At 41.9% G+C, this 17,817-nt stretch overlaps 1 protein-coding gene across 6 annotated transcripts in view; it reads right to left on the bottom strand.

Moving 5' to 3' along the window:
• Positions 1 to 17,817, bottom strand: part of LOC109640455 (protein TANC2-like) — a 47,535-nt gene that overhangs the window by 17,251 nt on the left and 12,467 nt on the right. The window contains exons 2-11 of one of the 6 annotated variants that reach the window (XM_069524561.1): positions 15,267 to 15,368; positions 14,991 to 15,098; positions 7,038 to 7,177; positions 6,098 to 6,266; positions 5,683 to 6,003; positions 3,860 to 3,985; positions 3,494 to 3,760; positions 2,850 to 2,992; positions 686 to 917; positions 421 to 593 (exon numbers count right to left, since the gene is read on the bottom strand). In XM_069524561.1, coding sequence (XP_069380662.1) covers positions 421 to 593; positions 686 to 917; positions 2,850 to 2,992; positions 3,494 to 3,760; positions 3,860 to 3,985; positions 5,683 to 6,003; positions 6,098 to 6,266; positions 7,038 to 7,177; positions 14,991 to 15,098; positions 15,267 to 15,324 — 1,737 coding nt within the window. In that variant the 5' untranslated portion in view covers positions 15,325 to 15,368. Of the gene's footprint in view, positions 1 to 420; positions 594 to 685; positions 918 to 2,849; positions 2,993 to 3,493; positions 3,986 to 4,776; positions 4,920 to 5,682; positions 6,004 to 6,097; positions 6,267 to 7,037; positions 7,178 to 11,081; positions 13,539 to 14,990; positions 15,099 to 15,266; positions 15,369 to 17,817 lie in introns of those variants that run through there. The other 5 variants (XM_020104462.2, XM_020104461.2, XM_020104460.2 and 2 more) reach the window with 5 other exon arrangements.

The raw sequence follows: 17,817 nt of genomic DNA, 5'->3' as shown, positions 1-17,817 counted from the left end.
GCTTAGCATCTAAATCCAGCCTCATACAGTGTTGAAATAATAACCGTACTAGTTCTAGTTCAACATATGAGCTTTTTGGCTTGCTACATTTTGCTACCAGACGTAGTGAGCAAGTAAAGCTAACATTTATAACTCAAGTTAGAGCAAACAAATAGTTTAATCAATTTCTAACACTGTTGCTGATTGATTTGTGTTTGGTTCTTGGAAGGGACTTTGTTAATTATAGAGGCTTCTGGGATGAACATTCAATTAGAAAGAAAATACAAACATGACTTTCAACAGCTGAATCAAAAAGGTTTAAGAGCTGTGTGTGTGTGTGTGCGCGTGTGTGTGCGTGTGTGCATGTGCATGTGTGTGTGTGTGTGTGTGTGTGTGTGTGTGTGTGTGTGTGTGCGTGTGTGCGTGTGTGCGTGTGAATACCATTTGGCTTGTCCTGACAGTGGTGATGATCTTCAACCAGGGAGGAAATTTTGGGACGTTTTGGGACAGGAAGGAAGTCAGTGTGTTGCCGTAGTCTGGCCGGTGGAATTCTGCCTCGTTTAACCCATCAATCAATACAATAAGGCCCGCCCCTTCCACGTGCAATTTCCTCTCTGAAGAAAACAATGTTGACCAGCACAGATTAAATACAGTCCCTGGTTTAACAGGACAGGAGTTAGCAGAATACAGTAGAATCTGTGTGCACCTCTGTAGAGAGCGTCCAGCGGCTCCAGTATTCCTCTCTGGAGGGCAGAGCTCGGATCCTGGATGCAGGAGCGTAGACTGAGCGTGCTCTGTAGCTGCGGCGACCGGTGCAGTAGCTCCTGATAGGCCAGCAGTTGAGGTGCATGACTCAGCATTGCCGCCATGTTGTGGACGAACTCCGGAACCAGACAAGTGTAACAGTTGTCAGCCTGACAGAAATGATATGAGACTACCTGCAAAAACAGAGCACAGGAAATGTTTGAATTATGGATGGGTTTTTGGACGGTTTGTTTGGAATTCTTTTCTCGCCACTGAGGTGTCAGTTAAAGAAAAACATTTTTTAAAATAGACTTGCTTTCTTACAGAGAGTAAAAGAGAAAGTTGATCCTGCTCTCTTGTGTGCACAGTAATCGTACTCAGAGCCAGCGGCAGGAAACTTAGCATAAAGACTGGAATCAGGTAGAGACGCTATGCAAAGGGAACATATTCTGCCTATCAGCATTTACAGAGCTCACTAAATAATACTGTATGTCTTATTCAAATAATTTGAGCAAAAACCAAAATGTAAAAATGATGTTGTGGTCCATCTTTATGTGCAGTCATTAGTCCACCCCTGGGATCCCTCCTCCTCCTCTGTGCTATGATCAGTCTGATCAGCCCACTCTGTGTTCCAGGACAGGGCTCATTGACAAATCACCACCAGGTTTCAATCTCACCCGCATGTTGAACTAAAATTAGTTTACATAAATCTAACCTCAACATAGGGTAATTGCTGCCACACCTGCAGCGATTGGGGGAATATTTGTATCCACACAGGTTTACCTTGAAATCTGATGACGAGACCTGTGATCATTTCATACCAACTCTGCCCAGTCACAGAGAAAGGGAAGGGGTAGAAGTAGTAGAAGATGAGCCATGAGAGGTTGAGAAATCGGAGAGCAACTAGAACAACTAGGGCTCAGCAATAGCAATAGAAAGGAAAAGAAGGAGCAGGGCGGCTGATGAATGCACACGAAGAAAGATTTAAAGTCTTGATTATTATGTGATGATCAGTTTTGATATTGTGGCAACAAACACATCAACATTTAAACTGAAGCGAGTCAGAGACGTCAGAGAGAGAGAGAGAGAGAGAGAGAGAGAGAGAGACTCACAATCGCCTCTTGAGGTACAAAGAGATGGGGTGGACTGGATATCTTTGCAACAAAGTACATCTTACGTCTGTCACATTATGACAAAACCGTTGGCTCTTCACATACTACTGATAATGTCAAGTTCATTTTTGGATGTTTTTAAAATAAAACGCTCACATATTAATTAGTGTGCTTCAGAGGACAGAGCCAGGCTATCTGTATTCCCCTGTCTCCAGTCTTTAAGCTAAGCTAACCAGCTGTTGGCCAACTTTACAGTCATGACAATCGCATCAATCTTCTCATGTAACTCTCAGTAAGAAAGTTAGTAAGAATATTTCCCAAAGCAACCAACTGTTTATATTTCAGTGATGTATCATGGATCTGAGTATGAATCTCAAACAGAACAGTGCGACAGTTGCATCAATACATTTTGTTTGCATTCAAGCCAAGTTAGATTCATATGAATCTCAGCGTACACTAAAGCAATAAATCCAAGACACCTACTAACTGTTATTGTAGTAATTTACAATAATTTTTGAGACAACATCATAAAACTAGAATTACCGCACTGCAATTGTATGTCTCCACCAACCAGTTCAGTCTCTGTCTACATATTGCTACATACTTTTTTCCACATTCATATAAGGTCCAAGTGAATGTTTGTACTAGATTTGAAGTCAGTGTCTCAAGCTGATCTCAAACATGAACACACTGTGAGGCCACTGTGAACTTGACCTTTGACATTTGGCTGCCAAAATAAAATCCAAGTGCAAGTCGGTGTTTCCGCCAAATGTGAAATGATTCTTGAGTCCAAGCAAATGTTTGTGTCAGATGTGATGAAATTCCCTTTGGGCATTTCTAATATATCGCCGTAACAATAACATGAAGACAACCCACAAACATTATGATAACACATTTAGAGTATTGTGCAGCTAAGTAGACGGACTGAATTCTCTTTTTAACTTTCGATGACAGCTTTCTAGTAAATCTTCAGGTTCTAAAGTTGACCAACAGTGAGTAAAGTGGAAATATGACCTGTCCTGCAAGCTTCCTCAGGGCTTCCTCCTGTCTCCTCCTCATCTCTGGAGTTCCTGGACAGCTTCCTCCTCCTCCTCCTTCATCACCTCTTCCTCCTCCTCTTCCCAGGGAATCGTTGGAGAGAGAAACAGGTGCTACATCTGGATTGAGGGTGCATGGAAACATTTTCATCACTTTAAATGTCAATAAGGATGTACAGTGAATACAATGGCCTTTCTCTCTGGCAGATGTTTTCTGGAAGGTTGACTCAGCCATGTGTCTGGTGGTTCTGCATGATGACTCAGCTGGTTCTTATTCACAAGGTGAATAAGATTCTCCTCATGACTGTAATTACTCACTGGGGCACTGCTGGAAAGCCTCTCATTTGGACTCCAGCCAAAATCCTGCAAAATCCCCTTCAACTTCGTGAGATGTTGCTTTTACTGACAGACACGCAGTAATATTTTCAACTATGTGACAATAAAACAAATTGTAATTGTAAAAAAGTTTAAAGTGATGGCAAAAGAGAAGAAGAAGAATGTCATGGGCAAAATTAAATCAGAATTGCTTTTGGCCTCATTCTGCCAAAGAACTGAGGTCATATACATGTTTTTATCATTAATCATTGTCTCACTAATATTATAGATGTCTCTGCTGCTTACGCTTTGGAGTGCTCTGGCTCCGAGCAGCAGTATGCCACATTCGGTTTCCATGACAACTGAGCGCCACCAGTCGGGCAATGATGGCTGTTTTGCCGAAGCCCATGTTGCCGACGATCACCACGCCCTGACTGGTTGACGGGTCATCGCTGCAGAGACAGGCATCCACTTCCTGAAAGAGCCACTCCCTGCCAGTGAACAGCCAATCAGATGAGAGACCGGGAACCTCAAAGTGCAGGGGCTTCAGGTTGAGAGAGGGAGTGAAACAAACTGCAGGAGAAGAGAGTATGAGCAGAGTATTACTAATAATACTGCTTGTAGAAATTAGTGTATATGTGTGTGTGTTTGAGAGTATGTGTTTGTGTTTACCTCTGTGGTCCTGTTGACTACGACTCCCAGAATTCTGTCTGGGCATTCTGAGGGATGTCCTTGAAGGGATGTGTCTCTGCTGCTCATCCAGATACGCCAGATCCTCAAGGTGGGCAGAACTAGTGGCTACAGACGGAAAGGATTAAAAAGAAAGTTGAGAAAAGGTTAAAGGATTTATTAATGATTGTTTCCTAGAAATATATATTTTACTCATTTCTCATCATATATGACAATTCACCACAGAATTGTTAGAAATAATGATGTTGATTATACTTCTAATGTAAGTCTAATGTTTTATTCCATAGGGTACACTGTCTCTGATGAGGGAAAACACACTGCCAATTGTCTGATCCCTCTGATGGCGCTATAGGCAAACTGAATCAAGATGATCATGATGCATTATTACAGACAATCTTGCAAACTTGTTTTTCCAGTCAAATTGAAGCAGTAGAAAACTCCTGGGAAATCCTGGGATCTCAGTTCTCATCACAGAAATTTTACATGAAGAATCCAATCAGAGGTTTTACAATTCTTTTCCCTGTGCTGCAAACGCTGAGTAGTAGCTAAATTATTAGCTGGATAGTTGAGTGGAAGTGATGACTTCCTGTTGTTGCTGCTCGCAGTGACATGGTGCCTACATGTACATCTTAGGGCTGAACGAGCCACTGCGTGAACACAAGACAACACACTACAACCAAAAACATAACCCAGTATTTCAAAAAAACCCTACTGAAATAAATAAGTCATTTAGACTGAAAGTGAAAATTATTAAAGACGGTAAATAATTGTGTTCTTTTCTTCCAAGTTACTGCATCGTCTGACTACCACTCCCACTGCTATAAAGCTGATTTGAAAGCAAACAAAGTGACGATGAATGGAACTGTCTCGGCTCCACATAATACGAGACGGAAACCTACCGAGAGCTCGATCCAGTTAATCCATTTACAGACCCACAGAACATGTCAGTGTTGGCTGTGCCTCATATCCTGTGTGTATGTGCTGTATGTGTGTGTTTTGAGAAACGTCACATCCTTCCTTTCCCAAAGTACCCATGGTTTTCAGTTTTTATGAGGCACAGAGAAAAGGAAACGAAAGAAGGGAGGATGTGATGCGAATAGCTGTTTTGTATCTACACATGTCAAACGACATGAGACATGGTCTTTGTACAGATTAAACACGTGCTACTAAGGAAGCTTCAGTGCTGCTGGTAGAATTTTGTGTTTTATTTTGCCCCTGCTTCCAGTCTCAGTGCCGAGCTACGCTAACCACATTATAGTTTAGGATAAATCTACAAAATAAACTCACATTTGTGCTAATTTGTTTCAAGGAGAGCAAACTACTATGTATAAGCAGTTCAATGTGATGTAAATCTGGAAGCTAATTAAAACTGCATGATTGAAATAAACATATGTTCACTCTAATTTATCTGTGATACACTAATATCACCCTTGCACTTGCAGCACAGCAGAAACAAGCTCTGAATCATAATCTCACCGAGTCTAAAAAGATTCAACATTCATAATGTTGTTATGGTGTTATCCCGAACTGCAGTGGTGGAAAAAGAATGTAAGCCATCAAGACAGGATCAATCATAATCAGGAAGACGGTTAAATAAAAGTTGAGCACACTTAGTGTTGTAACTAATGTGTGAGGCGTCCTGTTTTAAACCCAGAGTGGAAACACAATTATTATGGAAGATTTCATAAAGAAGGCTTTGTTTGATGCTCACAATTGGGTGTGATGGGCAGAAACCACTTGATTCTCACACACACAAAACACACACGCACACATCAAAACATGCTAAAACACATCATCCAATTTACCAGCAACTGAATTGGGACGGGGCATGAGGTAGACAGGTATGGAGTGGGTGGAGCCCAAAGAGCGTGCAGCGACAGAGCCTCGGTCTGGGTGGAGTTTGTTGAGGCTGTAAGTGGAGGCGGCCATGTTGTCGTCTGCCCTGTACAGAAAGCGGCCGTTAACACTTTCCGCTGCCACCATACAGGACGAGGAGGTGGAGACCACCACCGGCCGGCCACCTTGCTGCCAGAGGTGGAGGCTGCTCCCATGGTAACCATCTCCAGGGTATTTGGTGCTGTTGTCCTGCTCTGCTGCTGACTCTGCAGAATAGCTGGTCAACGTGGCTTTAAGAAGGGGAAGACAGAAAAACAGTGAATCGTTTAGCAGTACAAATTAGTAACTCTAACTTTTTTTAAAATTGTGTCCACAGTATCTCACCTATGATGCCACTGTCTCTGCTTTCCAGTGTTGAGGTGGGGGAGGTGACAGAGGCATGGTTGGAGGAGACATGCTTGTTGTCGCTGTTGCATTCTCCTCCAGCAGGGGGCTGCAGTGTGGAGCAGGGGGAGGTGCTGCTACTGGCCAGACTGGAGGACGGAGACATCCTCTGTGGGAGAGACACCAGACTGTATCCTCACTTTCTTATGTTTATGAGGTTAATAGTGAAAGAGACAATAAAAAACAAACCAAATCTACAAAGAAAATTATTAAAAAATGTAAGTAAAAGTTTAAAGGTCAGTCCTCAGCTGCTTTCAGACATGCACTAAACCCCAGAGGTCCTGCAGACATTATCCAGAGGAGCAGATGTGAGAAAACAGGAGGTTATCATCTGCAGGACTGACCGCGAGAGAATGAGTGCTTTAATGATGTTTTTATAAGCGACAAACGTAAAAATGAAAAAAACAAATGGAAAGCAAATATCTCAGGATGAAAAGTGATGCCACAGACGCAGTTTGTTCTATGGTTTTTAATTTCTATGCATAAACATGACTTTTTTAACCACAACTTAGTTGCAGTTATTTCATTGTTGTCTTTAATTACCAAAATATTTACAAATATTTAGAAGTGGGCAAAACTAGAAAATGCGATTGACTGACGTATCTCTGTCTCCCCAACAATTCCATTTTTATTTACAAATAATAACAGACATTCTATTGTTCTTTGTGTTTTGTAAAAAGTTGGATTCAGATCTGAGAATGTAGCCCATTAGTACTGTAGATAAATAAGAAGTACACAGTATGGAGAGGGGAGAAACAAATAACAGTTTACTTGGGCAAAATAACATGTACTATAACTACTGAAAAATCATTACATGCTGGATTTCACTTCAGACACCACGTGTGAAAGTGTGCCTCTGTGAGTAAGTGAGTGAGTTCACCTGTGCATCGTCCTGAGCATGGTAAGGGGACCCCGGCTCTCCACTGATTATTTTGTCCCCCAGCAGGAAGCCCAACCTGGTCATCAAAGCGTCAGCCGCCTCGTCCACTGAAGGAGGAGGTCCCAACTCCTCGTCCTCACCTGGATAGTGTAACAAAGGCCAGAGACGTCCATTACGATTTAAATTTGTTTTATTAAACCATCCCTTAATTTCACCGTACGACTTATCCTTTGGGGGTCAATGAGGGGCTGGAGCTAATCCCAGCTGTCATTGAGCGAGAAACAGGGCACACCCTGGACAGGTCACCAGTGTTTCACTGGGCAGACATACAGAGATAAACAACTATTCACACTCACATTCAATCAACATCTCCAAATAACCTAACCCCAATCTGCATGTCTTTGGAAGGAGGGGGGAAGCTGGAGTGCCCTAAGAAAGCACAAAGACAGATGGGGAACATGCAAAGTCGGAAAGATCCTGGCCGAACCAGGATTCTTGCTGTGAGGCCACAGTGCTCCACCATCTGAACCAAAAACAGCTTCATTTTGTTTTGTGCTTGCACAAGGAAACAGCCCAGGAGCAGTGAGCGATCCCATGAGGTGATTCTGATGTGGTAGCTGCAGGTCATGTGACGGACATTTGCCCAAAAGAGACATTTTGCACACACAGTCAATACAAAAGCAACAGTTGTTAGTGAAAGTCACAAACACATCATCGTGACTTTGATCAAATTTTCCATGGCATTCGTGTGCAGAAGCCAAAATGCCAAATGTTTTCCTTAGTAACAGTTAAAATGAATCTCTTCTCGTACTGTGCAAATCAGACTATTTCTTACATGCCTTAAATATATTTTTTACTTTTCTACACAGCAATGTCTGTTGTTGAATAGCGAATCTGCAAATTTGGTCTCTTACACTTACAATAATAATGGATGTATCAACCAACGACTCAGAAACAAAACTGTGATCACAACAATTAAAAGCATCTTTTAAGCCGGTATTATTGCAAACAGTTGCTTATACAATATATACATCCAGCAGATGAAGAGCCACAGTTGCATTCACTTGTATTGTTGTCCACTTGATTTTATCCAAATATCCAATCCACAACCCCTGAGGGAAACATACGGCCCAGTAGCTGCTGAATGCTCCACTATGTCCATCAGCTGCTGTTTGGTGCCCAGTAGGTAGCGTTTGGTGATCATTTTACTTTCCACAAAGCACTATCATTAAGTGTACATTTGAATTTGTTCAAAAATGTCATTCATGACCAAATATTTGCAAAACTAAAGACACTTATATCAGCCTCAGCTGAGTACAAATATCAGTATGTTAGTGGTTTGTATTTATATAGTGCTTTACTAGTCTTAATGACCTCTCCAAGCACTTTACACTACAGTTTGCCAGTCACGCATTCACACACACATTCATACAGTGCATCTATTAGCAGCACTTTTTTGTCCATGAGGGGCAATTCGGGGTTCAGCATCTTGCCCAAGGACACTTTGGCATTGACTGGGGATCAAACTGCTGACCTTCTGCTTGGAGGATGACTGCTCTACCCCTCAGCCACGTGTAGTATTGACTTGTTTGAAGTGTAACAAAAGGATTGCCTTACGATCTCCATGACATCAGAGCACGTACTCATAGTGCCAGTGGTTTGTCAACAGGAATGCTAACAGAGGTTTCAGGTTTGTGCAGCAAGGCACATCAAAATCATATCAGAATTCATAGGGTAGCTTTGGTGCAGGTTTACCGTGCTCATACTGTGTTCACATGGATGTGATAGAAAAGTCACAGACACCAAAATATCACAACACCATGGTGCACCAGGCATAAAACAAGAACCTGTGGGGTTTTTTGGGCGTTACGTGTTCCAGGAGACAGACAAAACTAAACATCTGTGACCATAAGAAGTGCTGGTGGCCCGCTGACCAGCTCCTGACAGCAGCAAAAGCAAATGATCACTTTAATATGAGCTTTGCCAGTGTATGACTCTCCAGAAAAGCATCGCTGTAAAGTTACAGTACGGTCAAACACAAACTGAGTCACATAAATTACCAGTGGAACAACCTAGGAAGTCATCCAAGTCATCCGGCAGTTACTGCTATCTCGGTATACTTTATACTGTCCTGCTGACCTGGAGCCCCTCCTCCACACACACACACCATGAAACTGGATTAGTCCAGTCAAGAAATGGGTAATGTAGCTGTCCTATCAGAGCAGATTATGGAAAATAGAACAAACACATCATTAGAGAAGTAAAAAGGCATTCATACAAAGAGCATGAGCTACAACACAAAGCACACTTGGAAGACTGACTGTGTATGTGTGTGTGTGTGTGTGTGTGTGTGTGTGTGTGTGTGTGTGTGTGTGTGTGTGTGTGTGCACAAGCATGTGCAAGTGTGTAAAACAGTGTATATATATAAATAATATATTCACTATCATGACCTACATATGCCATGAGTACCAAAGAAGACATACACATATAATTTTCACACGCGTGCACACACACGCAAACACACTCACACACACAGCTTTGCACAGCTATTTCTCTAAGGACTTTGAAATGATCAATTCATGCCTAATTCTAACCTTAACGGAACCACAATTCACATCTTACCCCTTACATTAACCAGGAGATCAGAAAGTACGTTTTGCCTCACACAGATAAACCTATGGTCCCCATGAGGCCTTGATAATATGTAAAATGTCCAAAAGAGGGAACAAAAACAAGCACGCACGCGCACGCGCACACACACACACACTCTTACAAGAATGTAAGCCACAGCCTGAAAGCTCATACTCTGTGTCTTTCTCTGACAGTCTGTAATTATGGCTATAAATTGTGGACTAAATACTAGAGGAGCATCGCAGACTGAAAATAAAACCAAGCAAACACAAAGCTAACTGGAAATACTCTGTGTGTGTGCATGTGTGTGTAAGTGTGTATCTGTGTGTGTGTGTGTGTGTGTGTGTGTGTGTGTGTGTGTGTGTGTGTGCATCCGCTTATACATGCATATGTGTGTGGTCAGTCAATGACAGGGTTTGTGAGTTGTTTTTAGAAGGAAAAAAATGGAGAGATCAGATACATAAAACAGACATTTTCCATTTCTATCATGAACTACGAAAGCTTCTGTCAGTCCCTCATTCCTGTCTTTATTCCATCTTTTTTCAATTCATTCCTTCTTTATGCCTTTTCAACCTCTTTATTCTCTTGCGACCAGTTTGTTTTAATCTTGAGTTTTCTTCCCTCTGAAGACATTCTGCTTTTTCTGCGATACTGTACAGCACAGGCTGGCTGCTTCAGCTGAAATCAAATCTACTACTAATAACATAAAACATGTCTATATGGTAGGTCTATAGTTGAGAACATTAACTATTTTGTTAAAATAATGACTGCTGTTATGAAGACTGCTCATAACATCTTCTTTGTTACCTTTTGACAAAGGGTCACACTGTTGTGCTCAATTTGAAACTGAATTTTAACAAATTTGATATTTTACAAATCATGCAAACCAAAGTTAATAATATTATAGATGCTACACCACCCAGCTAGGTATGTGTCAAATCTGGCGTAATTCTCCAACAGCAGGGGAATCTTTTGTTCCTGATTATAATGGCTGATTTAGTTATAATGGCTCTCAAAGTGACACTCCATACAGTTTTGCATATGAAGTTCAGTTTCAATCTTTTAACAAAAAGTAGGCCTCACAAACTTTAGGTGTGACCTCTCATAGGATTGGCCAATAAAGGGGTGGAGTCCAATGAAAATACTATGAAGGGAATTAGGAATATTGAGCTTGACCCATGGTATAGTCTATAAGTCTGGATATTTTGGAATCTGCTGCATTGGTTCTGACAATTCTCTTAAAATATGTCGTTTTTGAGTCCCCTCGCTTTATGAAAATGCAAAGACAAATGCTAAGATGATCCCTATGATGTATAATGTATTGAAACACACCATCCCTTAACACAGACACGAAGATAGTATATTCTTCCCCAGGTAGAACTCTGTTATGCCTGCTCATTACTTCACTCTCACCTTCCTCTTCTCTTCTTCCTCCCCTCTGTGCTCCATCGATGGGAGGAGCCACCCAATTTCGTCGCAGCTCAGGGCTATCCTCACTGGACAGACAACAGCAAACATATAACAGCAAACGACGCAGGAGGGAGGAGGCGTGGTTGACGACATCCGCTTCCATGACACCTCTGCCACAACTGCAGCCATGCAGCAGCCTCCATGGGCGACGGTGGTTGGAGGAGCGCTCATGCCGACACCACTTGGTTCTAGAGCACACACATGGTTTCAAAATAGCAGCTGTGCAGTCCATAGCTAGCTGGCAACAGGGTTCTGATTAGTTCACAGTGCTTCCATGGAGAGGGCAGAGTCAACTGAGTCAATTGCCGTGGCACTGCTTGTACTGGATGCACATTGGAACATCACTGCCTAGTCCTCTTCCCTTTGGTTCTGAGCTCCTCCTTCTCCAGAGAACACAAAAGAGAGAGGGACAGAAAGATGAGGGAGGTAGGAATGGAGAGATAAGAGGGGGGAGAGACTCTCCGGGAAAAGAAAAACCGCTCAAGTCCACTCTAACGCCAACTTCTGAAGCAGAATGACTGCTGTTTTTTTTTTAAAAACAGAAGAGTAAAACATATGAAAAGTGTTAAAAGCCAAACTCTTCATATGAACAGTGAAGGTACTGATGTTCTTTCCAGTAAAAATGGAAAGCACATGCTCTTCAACTTTACAGCAACTCACACAGCAGATCTGGACAAGGTATTTTACTGGTTGTTATCCTTTTCAGCCCAAAAAAAAAAAGCACTCCTTTTCATTCACAGGTAGAGCCTCCTCAAAACAAGAGCAAACCACCAGAACAATTGATGCATGAAGTGCAAATAGGAAATCTTCTCCCAGAGGACGTCCTCTTCGGTAAGGAAAGCAACAAGTAAAGTTTCCATTTGTTAGAAGAGTTTTTCTTTCAACTGCAGAGCCTCCATATCTGCTCGGAAAGGCGACCTCCCCCGTCTGAACCTCCTCCCTCCTCCAACCAACACACACACACACACACTCAGAGTGAAAGAGAGGGACTGCAGGAGGAGCCGAGTGGAGAGTGTACATGTCAAGAAATGTGGGCTAAGTTAAAAAACACAGCTCGGTCTTCTGTCTTGTAACAGAAGAAAAGCACGGCCAAAAAGAGAAAGAGTGAGGGCAGACTCAGATGAAGGAGAAATGCTGCAGCCAGAGAGAGAATCCAGTTTTCGAAGAACAAAAGAGTGTCTGAACCAGGTCTGAACACAGTCACGGACGATTATAATCCACTTTAGTCCCAAAAAATAAAAAATGTAGAAAGAAGTCCTAGATAGAAGATTTAGAATATAACATCAGTTATTGTTTAGATGACGTTCAGATGTAGAGTTGGTTATCCTCCACTGGATGTGAAGATGATCTAATGTCTTTCTAACATTCCTTTCCAAAGTCTAAGGAATCAAATACATCTCTGTTTTTTTTCTCAAGGCACCCTCTGGTTGTAACCCCAGCTAGAAGTGAGCTAACATGATTCCTCTGTTTGCCAAAAGACTATTAATATTCATTTTTATATCAATGTAATAACTTCAAATTTACCACGAAAATGCAACAGATCAAATGTACCAGACAACAGTTTGCTGCTACAGCTGATGAACAATGCGGATAACGTGCCAGATTCACAGGATTGGTGGACACCAAAGCTAAAAGTTTGAGTGTTAATGTTTTGCTAATGTTACTCTGTAAATCCCTTTACTAGCAAAATCCCCATAAACTAAGATATGCTAGTTTTACCTTGAGGAGTTCAGCTTGTTTTTCCTCATCATGATAGTTTACTACTGCCTCTTTTTACTTTGTGTTGAATAAGAAACTGAATTACCATGAAGTTACTTCATTAAAATAGACATTTTTGAATTACAGGTAATGGTGGAACTAGCAGATTAAGTTTAAATTTAGCTAAAGCTATCTCACCAGCTTACTTTATCGTGATTAGTGGTAAGTACTGAGTGGCCTGCAGTTACTGCATTTTAAAGTTATAGCTCATTTTTCAGTGAGTGCATTTGAGAGCCGTTTTTCCATAAATACACATTACTATGACATAATAGTTTATATAAACCAGATATCATAAATCAATTTTGCTCAAAAATGTGCTTGAAATTGAAATTAGAGCTTTTAAACAAGTGGGTATGTTGTAATACTGACTTTAATCAGCTGCCTTGGTTTCTTTTGTTTTGTTGTTTTGACAGAAAGCACACAGAAAATAAAGAGTCAGGAGCTCCACATGGTAATGTTTAGACAAAGTGTGTCAAATCAGCCCCGAGGAGGAGGAAGAGGAGGAGGAAGAGGAGGAGCAGGAGGAGAGCTTTGCAAGAGGTTGGGTTACATTTCTGCATTTTCTCTCTCACTAAGGCACCTAGGGATGATCAAATGTAGGGTCATAGGTCAACCCCCTCGCTGCTGCCAGACACAGTGTAACAGGTCACAGCTGTGTGTGTGTGTGTGTGTGTGTGTGTGTGTGTGTGCGTGTGTGTGTGTGTGTGTGTGTGTGTGTGTGTGTGTGTGTGTGTGTGTGTGTGCGTGTGTGTGTGTGTGCGTGTGTGTGTGTGTGGTAAAGGGAGTAAATGAGAAACAATTTTGATGCTTGTTATGGTTTCTTCTTGGTTCTCTCCTCCCTTTTAACCAGAACCCAGACTCCATTGGGCAGATATTCCTGTATGGTGTATGGCACAACTAGCACATAAAACAATGAAGCCACAAGCAACAAACAATCTTAACAGGCTATATCTCTTCAACTTTTTTTATTGTGACCGCTTTATCAAATTAATATATTCTTTGAGGTTCAAACTGTAACACATCTTTAAAGTGTGTTTGGGGTTTTCTCCACAGTTTTCTTTTACCAGTGAACGGTAGCGAAGGTTATTGTAGACACTTTCACACCCAGGATCACTTTTAAGGCTGTGTGGGCTGCTGTGGCTCAGGAGGAAGAATGGGTTGTCCATTAACTGGTTTGATTCCTGGCTCCTCCAGTAAGTATCTGATCCAAAAATCCTACAGCTGTGCTGGCGATGGATAAATGGTGTGTGAAAGTAAAAAGCGCAGCATATAATAGTACTGCATGAATGTGTGTGTGATTGGGTGAATGTGGCTTGAATGTAAAGTGCTTTGAGTGGTTGACAAGATGAGAAATAAAACATACAAACAAAGTCCGATAACCTTTCTCTCGGTTTGGTTACATATGTCTGAACTAAGGGAAACAATTATACACTTATGTCCACTCAGATTTTTTAAAGTTAATAAAATATATAAACATGACCCTGCACAGACTGATAGGAAACCCATTGACTGCACATTTTTCACGTCATCCTGTCTTATCAGTGCTGCATCTCAATGTAAGATAATATAAGTAAAAATAAGGTAAGTAAGTATCCCAGTGTATTCGTAAAAGCAAGTTTCATGAAAAAATTGAGAGGCTGTGGCTCAGGGGTAGAGCAGGTTCTTCTCTAACCAGAAGGACAGGGGTTTGATTCCAGTCTTCCCATTTCAAATGCAGACGTGTCCTTGGTCAAGCTACTCAAATTGTGCCGTTCTCAAAGAAAGAGTGCTGCCTATAGATGTACTATGAATGAGTGTGTAAATGCATGAATGGAAAAAAAACCTGTACTGTGAAGCACACTGAGTGGTAAGACTAGAAAAATGCTATATATATATTGTAATATGTATACATATATTTATGAGTGTGTGCAATTTGGTGCAGATCTAAATAAAAATCTGGATCTAGTGAATTTAAATGTTACATTTTATTTTCTTCTTTGTGTTGTTTGAATGTACCTTCCAGTATATTCCTGTATTTGACTTAGGATAGATGTCATTACAGCGTATGTGACTGAATCACACAATATCTTCTTTGGGAAAGTACACAAATATTACCACTTCTTTTGCCCAGCCGGAGGTTGAGGAGCGGGGATGAGGGAAGAGAACGCGTGAACCCCTCCATCATCCTGACGTCTGACCCCTCTGACTCAATGATGCTGCCGCCTGTTAAGGACAAGTGAATATAAGATTGTATGAATTAATGGCAACCACTTGAAGAACATATCAGCAACCAGTAGATATAAAACTGAGAAAAATGCTCTCAGTAAAAAGAACATGTAACTTTTAACATGCAAGGGTACACAAAATATACAATGACGCAGAGCTACTCACCATTGTTGTTCTTGCGGCTTTTGCCTCCCAGCAGCATCTTCAGGCTGTTTCTGAACATGACTGCTCACAACAGGTCACACATAGATTTCCTGTCACCACTCCCTGGAAAAAGAGAGGGAGAGTGAGACATTCAAACTTATAAACATGTATATATACACAGTCATTATAACCTTGTCAGTGCCAGTTCTGTTTGCTGCTGTAGCTCACTCCACCATATTAACCTCATTCCAAATGGACTATGATTTAGTATTGTTCATTCATTGATTATACAATTTTGGTAATTGTAATTGATTTGATACCCTTGTATATAGTATTCTTACTCCTTCAAAACCTGCTGCAACATAACCCACATGCATTTTTGGAAGAAACCCCTAAAATGTTGTGATCAGCTATGGACCAGAGACTGCAGCGACAACATGGTCAGAATGACAAACTAAGTGCTTTGCTTTGGTTTGATGTTTGCCCCCCCTAGGTCCCTTTTTGTCTGGGGCCCCCAAAGTACTTATGTTACTTCCGGCTGCTAGCCTCAAGCAGAGATAATTAACAAGCACACGTTCTCAAACTCAATGAACCAAAATATAACATATTGATAAGTGAGCTCTAAGGTAAATTTGTGAAGAGTGCAAGTGTCACCAACAACAAATTCAAATGATCCATTTGCCCATACAACTGTAAAGGCCTGGTCGCAATAACATTTAAAACTGTAAAACAGGTAAATCTCACAGGAAAACACATCAATTCCAATGGACTCACTCTCTGTTTTTTAGCAAAATTCAACTTGGGTGTGCTTTGACCCAAATATTTCTGCTGCAGACCAGTAATAACATCTTAAACATACATCTTCACCTTAGCAACAGAGAGGCTAAGGAAAGGCACAGGAGGCCAATTGTGATGATTTAATGCCAACCTTTGTTTCTGCTCCAAACTTTTTGATTCAGCTATATGACTGGTTCTGCAGCATATCTGACCCAAACACACTCAGCAATCAATACATTGAAATACCTGTCTGTAACTGATGTCCTGTGCTTCCCAGTCTACCTCTGTCACAAGCATAGTGCAGCTGATTTTCATTTTGAATTTGAGAGAAAGCACGCTTGTGTGTGTGTGTGTGTGTGTGTGTGTGTGTGTGTGTGTGTGTGTGTGTGTGTGTGTGTGTGTGTGTGTGTGTGTGTGTGTGTGTGTGTGTGTGTGTGAACAGTCAGTGAACAGATGGTAGTATGATTAAGGAGAGAGTCACTTCCTTGTTGCTCATTAACACAGGGTGATGTCAACACACATGCACATTTGAGTACTTTATTTATAGGAGCATAAAATACTACATAGCACAATCTGTATGCTGTAACATACATTTACAGTTAGTTGTGCCTCCTCCAAACACATGCAGACACAGAGCAGAATCTTAGCATCTGCAGAGCTCTCACTATTGACAAACACACACAAAACCTGTATGCACTCACAGCCAATGTCTGACTTTTGCCAGCCCTGCAAAACCTCATCATGTCACATGACCTTAAAACATCGCAGGTGAGCCGGTTGCAGTCAGACCATGCAGGTGTTTTACTCCAGCTGCAACACCTGGGATGCACCTCTATGACGACAAAACTGATTGGCTAAAGGTTTCACTGACATGCATGACGTAGCTATACGTGGGAGAACTTTTGTCTCAGTTGCCTTACGCGAAGCTGTTGGGTCACATGCTCGGGAATGTCAAGAGTGCTCTGGATAACTGCGACACGTGGTTCGCGAAAGTGCACGGTTTTACCTTGAGCAATAACGAACCCACCTTTGTGTACCTTGGCCAACTGGCTCCCAATCTGCAAAGCAGTATAGAGGGCTCTGCGAAGAAGGGTGCCTCTAGACCTGAGCTCGGGCTCTCGATAAGACAGAGGAACATGTTTTCGACCTGTTTTCAAGGATAGCGAAAATGAAGATGACAACTGTCAAGGTTTAGAGTCGGGTTTGCGAGGGAATCTTGTATCCACTGAAAATGACAAAGCTGTCTTTGACAACTTTGTACATAACGCTCATGTTCTCCTGCCCGGGGTAGAGCTCGAAGGTTATGAAGCCGGGCGGATCTGCTATGCATCCGGGGTAAACCGAGCGGTTCTTGTACATGTACAGACCTGGGGGTAATGTGTCCGATTTTCACAACTGACACAGCATCACTACTCTGGAGTCTTTCAGTTACTTGTGCCGCCATGAACCATCTGTAAGCTGTGGCCACCGGCTCCAATTCATAAGCCCACAGTGTTTTTGACAAAACCTTCATTTTAGAACCATCTCTTCCTCCTCCTCCTCCTGTTTGCACGACCGGAACAGAGCACAGGGCTAGAGAGCTTACACTGGTAGACTGTATCAGTTGCAACACTGTTTTGCTGAAGGTGTATCTGTGAGCTGGACACATACCCTCACTCAACTTGAACCCCTCTGCTCCCAGCGCATAAACCATGTGCTTCAAGACCAACAACACCTGCTACCTGACCGATCCTCACTATCAAAACTGCTCCACCCTCAGGGGATCGTGTGTGCTATGTGCTCCAGCATCGAGAGG

Source organism: Paralichthys olivaceus, chromosome 5, assembly GCF_024713975.1.
Source record: "Paralichthys olivaceus isolate ysfri-2021 chromosome 5, ASM2471397v2, whole genome shotgun sequence".
Lineage (NCBI taxonomy): Eukaryota > Metazoa > Chordata > Actinopteri > Pleuronectiformes > Paralichthyidae > Paralichthys > Paralichthys olivaceus.
The sequence above is the reverse complement of the archived record's forward strand: the minus strand, read 5'-3'. Positions and strand labels throughout refer to the sequence as shown.